General features: G+C 52.0%; 1 protein-coding gene across 1 annotated transcript in view; it reads left to right on the top strand.

The window, feature by feature from the left end:
• Positions 1 to 7,500, top strand: part of shank3b (SH3 and multiple ankyrin repeat domains 3b) — a gene marked incomplete at its 3' end in the record, with an annotated part of 23,536 nt that overhangs the window by 12,822 nt on the left and 3,214 nt on the right. The window contains 5 exon segments of the mRNA XM_080538595.1: positions 1,676 to 1,699; positions 3,763 to 3,887; positions 4,038 to 4,125; positions 4,887 to 5,530; positions 5,532 to 6,946. Of these exon segments, the coding sequence (XP_080394721.1) occupies positions 1,676 to 1,699; positions 3,763 to 3,887; positions 4,038 to 4,125; positions 4,887 to 5,530; positions 5,532 to 6,946 (2,296 nt within the window).

Genomic DNA, 7,500 nt, shown 5'->3' with positions numbered 1-7,500 from the left:
GAATTTTGATGTCAGTAAACATATTCAGATGGTTCCCCTCTTTTCTGAAAAGGATGTGGATAAGTACTTTCCTCATTTTGAACATGTAGCTACTTCTCTAGCTTGGCCTAAGTTATCTCAGGACAATCATTTAGCAGTGTGTTCCTGGTAGAGCCCAGGAAGTTTATTCTTCTTTGTCTCCAGAGGAAAGTCTGGATTTTGTTAGGTGTAGTTTTGAGGGCTTATGAGCTGGTTCCGGAGGCATACCAACAGAAGTTTAGGCAGTCTAGAAAGAAGAAGATTCAACCTTTGTCATTGCACAGTACAACAAAATGTGTTATGCTCTAGGCAAGGGTGTCAGAGCCATTGAAGGAGACCCTGGAGCAATTAGGGGTTCAGTGCCTCGCTCAAGGACACTTCGACACGTGGCCAGCCGGGATTTGAACCAGCTCTACTGGCTGAGCCACAGCCGCCCCTAGGAAACCTGGAAGTCAGACTTATGTAGAGTTTTCACGTGAGAAAGAGAATCTATTCGATAGATGGACCTCATCTCTGAAAATTACTACCTTTGATAAGCTCAGAGATCTGATCATTCTTGAGTTTAAGAAATGCCTCCCTGAAGCAGTGGCAACCTATCTGAATTTGCAGAAAGCGCTTCAGGTGTCTACAGCTGCTGTCCTTGCTGTGATGAGATTATCTTGACTCACAGGAATGTTTTTGCTGAAAGGTCTAACTTGCCCTACTGACAGGGTGGCTAAGGAAGGACTCAACTAAACCTTCAATTGTCTCAGACAAACCCAGATTTTGTTGGTTCCACGAGAAGGGTGGGTAACTAGAGAGACTAAGCTAAAGGACAGGACTGTTTGTTTTCACTGCAGGAAGTCTGGTCATGTTATGAATGACTGTTTAGTACTCGAGGAGGAAGGATGCCACGTCTTCAAAACCTGTGGCTCTGGTTAACACCTCTTTTTCCTCTTTAGCTATGCCCTGGCCACAGAGTAAGGTTGTTCAACCGAGAGGGAGGAGGGGATGTGTCTGATGTTTACAAGCCATTTGTTATAGATGATTGTGTGTCCATAAATACTGCTTGTGATACCTGTGTTCCTGTTAAGATGCTCTGTGTTACAGGAGAAGCCCAGTCTTTTATTTTAGACAGTGTGTTGCCTTTTTCAGAGAGAACTACCATTGGTTCTAGTGTATTAATACAGGGGGTTGAGATGGGGTGTGTTAGTGTGCCTCTACATATTACTATTATTATATATTATACTATTATATATTATCTACATAGCATTCAGTTGAACCCGCAGTTGACCACAGTTCCCCTTGTTGTTGAACGAAGTGATGAGCTGGCTCAGAAGTACCCTGGGGGGTATTCCATCAACGTCGATAAAGGAAAATCCAGGCTTATTTGTTTATAACTCTTGTGAGATTTATCAAGATAAGGATATTTTGAGAATTATCGCGAGACTTATCAGAATAAGCCTGGATTTTCCTTTAGCGTTGTTGATGGAATACCCCCCTGGTGTGTTTCCAGCCTGTGCTGTTACTCGAGGAAAAGAAAGCTCATACACACACACACACCACATAGACACACACACACACCACACACACACACACACACACACACACACACACACACAAACACACACACACACACACACACACACAGTAATTGATCTTTGCATTCTCCTGTCAGCCTCCGCCCGCAGGAGAAGAGTTGGTGAGTGTGATGTTCAGTAATACAGGGACAGTGTGTGAGTGGGGGGGTGTGTTAGTGTGTGTGTGTGTTAGTGTGTGTGTGTGTGTGTGTGTGTGGGGGGGGGGTGTTAGTGTGTGTGTGTGTGTGTGTGTGTGTTAATTTGTGTGTTAGTGTGCGTGTGATTGTGTGAGTGTGGTAGTGTCTATGTTAGTGTCTGTGTTAGTGTGCGTGTTAGTGTGTGTGTTATTGTGTGTGTGTGGTAGTGTCTGTGTTAGTGTGTGTGTGTGTGTGTGTGTGTGTGTGTGTTAGTGTTAGTGTGTGTGTGTGTGTGTGTGTTAGTGTCTGTGTTAATGTGCGTGTTATTGTGTGTTCATGTATGTGAGTTAGTGTGTATTGGTGTGTGTGTTATTGTGTGTGTGTGTGTGTGTGTGTGTGTGTTAGTGTGTGTGTTAGTGTTTGTATTATTATTATTATTATTATTACTATTATTATTATTATTATGTATATTTGTGTCACACAGAGAAGCTTGATGAGATAGTATCTTATCTATATACGTATATACTATATATTATTATGTGTATCATGGTCTATTATGTAGTATATTATAGTATTATATATATTTATATATCTATACTATATATAGTATTATACTTATATATAATATCTATTTTTATATTGTAGTATATGTGTATTTCCGTCCCACCGACAGACTGGATGACATAGTATTTTACTGCATATACATACGTATTCAGCTCTGGAAAAAATTAAGAGACCACTCCAAATCAGCATCTACATGTATGGCAGCCATTCCATTCCAGTGTGTGTTGAATTCCAACATAGGCACACCTCATTCTACTTATTGAGGTACTGATTAGATGATCACCTGAACTGAATCTTAAAAGTATAAAAACCACTGCTGTGGTCATCACTATCCTCTTGTAATAGGACCAGCTGGATGACAAAAACAGTAGTAGTAGCACCTCAAAAGTAATTGGAATCAAAAAAGAACTATTGACCATGCCAAAAGATGGCGGTTCATAAGAGCAAGGTCAAGCAGTAGACATTGGGGACAACAAAGCTACAGACCGGCAGAGGGTGAAAACGACTCTCCACTGACCGCGGTGACCGCCAACTCATTCAACTGTCACTCAACAACTGTAGGATGACATCAAGTGACCTACAAAAAGAATGTCAAACGGCAGCTGGAGTGAAGTGCACAGCGAGGACGGTTCTAAACAGCCTCCTAGGGGCAGGGCTGAAACAGCCTCCTAGGGGCAGGGCTGAAACAGCCTCCTAGGGGCAGGGCTGAAACAGCCTCCTAGGAGCAGGGCTGAAACAGCCTCCTAGGGGCAGGGCTGAAACAGCCTCCTAGGGGCAGGGCTGAAGTCGTGGAAAGCTAGAAAAAAAACCTTCATCAATGAGAGGCAAAGAAGAGCCAGGCTGAGGTTTGCAAAAGACCATAAGGATTGGACCGTAGAGGGCAGGAGTACGGTCATCTTCTCTGATGAGTCCATTTTTTTTTCCAGCAGGACAATGCCCCCATGCCACACAGCCAGGTCAATCAAAGAGTGGATGGAAGACCACCAGTACACTGAACCCCATTAAAAACCTCTGCAATGTGATCAAGAGGAAAATGGATGGTCACAAGCCATTAAACAAAGCTGAGCTTCTTGAACCTTTGTGCCAGGAGTAGCATAAAGTCACCCAACAGCAATGTGAAAGCCTGAAAGTCAGGGTTATTCCACCAAATATAGATTTCTGGACTCTTCCCAAGTTAAAACATTAGTATTGTGTTGTTTAAAAATGAATATGAACTTGTTTTCTTTGAGTTATTCGAGGTCTGAAAACATATTTTTTGTTATTTTGACCAGTATTTTGACCATTTTCTGCAAATAAATGCTCTCAATGACAATATTTCTCTTTGGGATTTGGGAGAAATCTTGTCAGTAGTTTATAGAATAAAACCAAAAATATTTGTTTTACTCAAACACAAACCTATAAACAGTAAAAACAGAGAAACTGATCATTTTGCAGTGGTCTCTTAATTTTTTCCAGAGCTGAAAATTATGTGTATTATTATACAGACAGGTTGGATGAGATGATGTCATCAGAGGTGGTTCTTAGGCCCCGCCCCTCAGAGGTGGACTACAGGGCGGCCACCGTGAAGCAGCGGCCAATCAGCCGGAGGATCACTCAGGCTGAAATCAACGTGAGTCATGAATCACTCTACTGAGTCACAACTGTATCACTCTTCTGAATCACTCTACTGAGTCACAACTGAATCACTCTTCTGAATCACTACTGAGTCATTCTACTGAATCACTCTACTGATTTCACTCACACTACTCATCTGTTTCAGTCTCTGTTTGAGAGGCAAGGGCTTCCAGTTCCTGAGGGTGTGGCCACCATGCAGCTGCCCCGAGGGATGTCCCGGACCAAGTCTTTTGGTGAGACACACACACGCACACTCACAAGCACGCACACACACACACACACACACACACACACACACACACACACACACACACACACACACACACAACAGTACTTAGGCTATTGGAGTAATCCGCTGTGAGAAGGGAAACTGTTCTGCACATACAACTTGTCTGTCCAGAAGACACTTTCCTCAACACATGCTGCCAGCTGCAGTCTGGATATTACTACAGTGGGGACAGCACCTTCAGGGCTAGGGCTAGGGCTAGGCTTAGGGTTGGAGTTATGGTTAGGCTTAGGGCTAGGGTCAAGGTCAGGATTAGGTTAATTTCCAGTCCATCTAGCAATCCAACGTTTCATGAACATCTCAGAAGGGTGCAGAAGGGTTAGATTAGATTTAGATTCAACCTTTTTGTCATTGCACAGTACAACGAAATGCATTTTTCGCTCCAGGCACAGGGTCAGCCATAGGGGCATAGTCAGCGCCTCTGGAGCAATTAGGGGTTAAGTGCCTTGCTCAAGGGCACAACGGCAGTAGATATGATCAGCAACCAGCAACCCTCCAGTCACCAGCTCACATGCAGCTCCCTCCTGAGGCGCAGGGATCGAACCAGCAACCTTCCGATTGCTAGCCAGCCTCTCTAACCTCTAGGCTACCTGCCGCCTCTAGGGTTATCCCTGTCCTAACCTTTGACCCTGTCCTCCCCTTAAACCCTGTCCTCACCTTTCACCTTTAGGGTCCTGTTGACCCTGATCATGTGACCTGTCTCTCTAGGCGCCCCAGAGGACGACAGGATCGCTGCCCTGATTGGAGAACACCGTTTTCCCCGGAGCTCCTCCATGACTGACAGCTTCATCCCGCCCCCCCCCCAGACGGCTCCGCCCCCTCCTCCCTCGCACTACTTCCTGGACTCCGGCCCACCCCCCTCCTTCCTCCCGCCCCCTCCTCCCGTCAGAGGGGCGGAGCTGACACGCTCCAGCTTCAAGCCGGGGGCGGAGCCGAGGTTGCACGAGCCACCGTGTGATTCGCCAACGACGCGGAGCCACACCCACGCGGAGCGCCAGAGGAAGGCCCGCTCCATGATCATCCTGCAAGACTCCGCCCACCTGTCAGACCCCACCACCTTGGCCTTAACCCGGCCCTCCCCGCCCCCTGCCTCCTCCCCCCAGGCGCGGACCACCCCGCCCCCCCCCTCCTCACCCCTGGCCCGGCCCGCCCCCCCCTCCTCGCCCCTGGCCCGGACCACCACCCCCACCCCCCCCCCGTCCTCCTCGTCCAACCCCCCGGGGGGGGAGCGTAGCCGGAGGCGCGGCCGGCCGGTGGAGAACCCCTACGCCAACGTGGGTCAGGTCATGGCTGCGCCCTCCAAGCCACAGCGCAGGAAGTCCCCGCTGCTGAAACAGCTGCCGGTTGAGGAGGGGGGGGGGGGCCGTGCCCAGCAGGGCGGAGCTATACCAGCAGCAGGTCATCACCGAGCGCGCCCGGCTGCACGCCACGCCCCCGTCTCAGGGCAGACGCTCCTCCCTCTTCCTGTCCGTGGAGGGGGGGGGGTCGGAGCCCGCCGTGCCGATCCTGCTCACCCAGTCCCACTCCGTGGATGACCTAGGGGAGCTGCCGCCGCCCGCCCCCGTCCTCTCCCCCTCACCCTCCCCCCTGGGCTCCACCTTCCTCCACCCTCTGACGGGCAAGCCCCTGGACCCCGCCTCCCCTCTGGCGCTGGCCCTGGCCGCCCGGGAACGCGCCCTGACCGCCCGTACGCCCAGCCCCGAGCCCCGGCACAAACGCATCGTGACCCCGCCCCTGATGTTCCCCGACGTAGGAGGGCAGGTGGAGCGGCCGGAGACGGAGGGGGGCGTGACCTCGCCCGCTGGGCCCTCCCCCGAACGCTGGAGGCCCAAGTCCCTCCTCCCTCCTGTCATCCAGGTGGCCAGCGAGAGCCAGACAGGCTCGACAGGGCTGATGGACGCCACCCTGCGTGGCCAATTGGAGAGGAGGCGGAGTCTGACGGTGGGCAGCTCGGAGGAAGAGGGCGGGGCTTACACGGTGACCCTCCCCCCCGCGCTGCTGTCGTCCAGCGACGAGGAGACGAGGGAGGAGCTCCGCAGGATTGGCTTGGTAACTCCTCCCCCCGCCTTCTCGGTCACGCCCCCCCCGACCACCCTGCCGCCCCCCTCCCTCAGCCTGTCGCCAGCCCGGCGATTGCAGCCAGGGGAGGGGGGGGGGGAGTCGGCCCCAGACTCGGGGGTGGAGGAGGGGGAGGAGAGGAGCGTCAGCGACCCACACCTGGACACGTCCAGCACCTCCCCCAGCAGCAACCCAACCCAACCCAATCTCCCCCCCCTGCCATCCCCAGACACCCCCCAGCCCGGCCCCGGCCCGGGCCCTGCACCCCCGGCTCCCCCCGGCCCCCCACCCACCCCGGGCTCGGAGGGCCAGGCCCTAAGGCCGCGGCTGCGCTCCCCCCTGGGCCGCGGCCGCTCCGCCCTCCGGGACCCCCTCCTGAAGCAGTCCTCCGACAGCGAGCTGCTGCCCTCCCCGGCCGCCCCCTCTGGCCGCCAGCCCAGATATCTGTTCCAGAGGCGCTCCAAGCTGTGGGGGGAGGCAGGGGACGCGCGACCCAGGCAGGGCAGCCCAGACGACGGGAGACCGGCCGCCGTAGGGGGGGGAGGAGGGGCCGGGGGAGGGGCCGGGGGAGGGGCCGGGGGGGGGGCCGGGGGAGGGGCCGGGCTGGAGCTGGCCTCACGTCTGCAGCTGCTCAGTAAAGACACACACTCTCTGGGGGAGGAGCCAGCGCTACTGGACCCTGGACGCAGGTCACCTGTGGGAGGGGCCAGGTAAGGCTGGGGTAGGGGCCAGGTAAGGCTTGGGGGGGGGGGGGGGGGGAGGGGAGGTTTAGACGTGGTCATACTACAGTCTCAGCCAAGATACGCTTGTCTTACATGATGTGTTCAACTGCCTAGATCAGAAAAACAATATTTGAAGTAGGCCTGGATCAGGCGTCATGTCGATGGTTTGATTTAACGGACAGAACACAGTGTCTTAAGTGTCTTAACTGATGGTGTTTTCTGGACGTAATTGTAATTAATCAAAATAATTGTAGCCTGCAAGTGTAAATTTGTAACCCTATTATGATGACACTGTTGTATGTGCTATTGCCCCTACGACTGACCAGGCTCTTTCTGAGCTACAGTCTGCATTCACTGTTCTGCAGACAGCACGATTTAAGGCTTCTTTTATAGGAATAGATCTTTTCTTTCCTTGAACAGCAGGAAGCAGACTGTACAATCAACCTGTATGCCAGTGCTTGATTATGGTGATGTCATCTACTGAAGTGATTATGGTGATGTCATCTACTGAAGTGATTATGGTGATGTCATCTACTGAAGGG

This window comes from Nansenia antarctica, assembly GCF_963989245.1.
Source record: "Nansenia antarctica genome assembly, chromosome: 8".
NCBI lineage: Eukaryota > Metazoa > Chordata > Actinopteri > Argentiniformes > Microstomatidae > Nansenia > Nansenia antarctica.
This window is presented reverse-complemented; position numbering and strand designations above follow the sequence as displayed.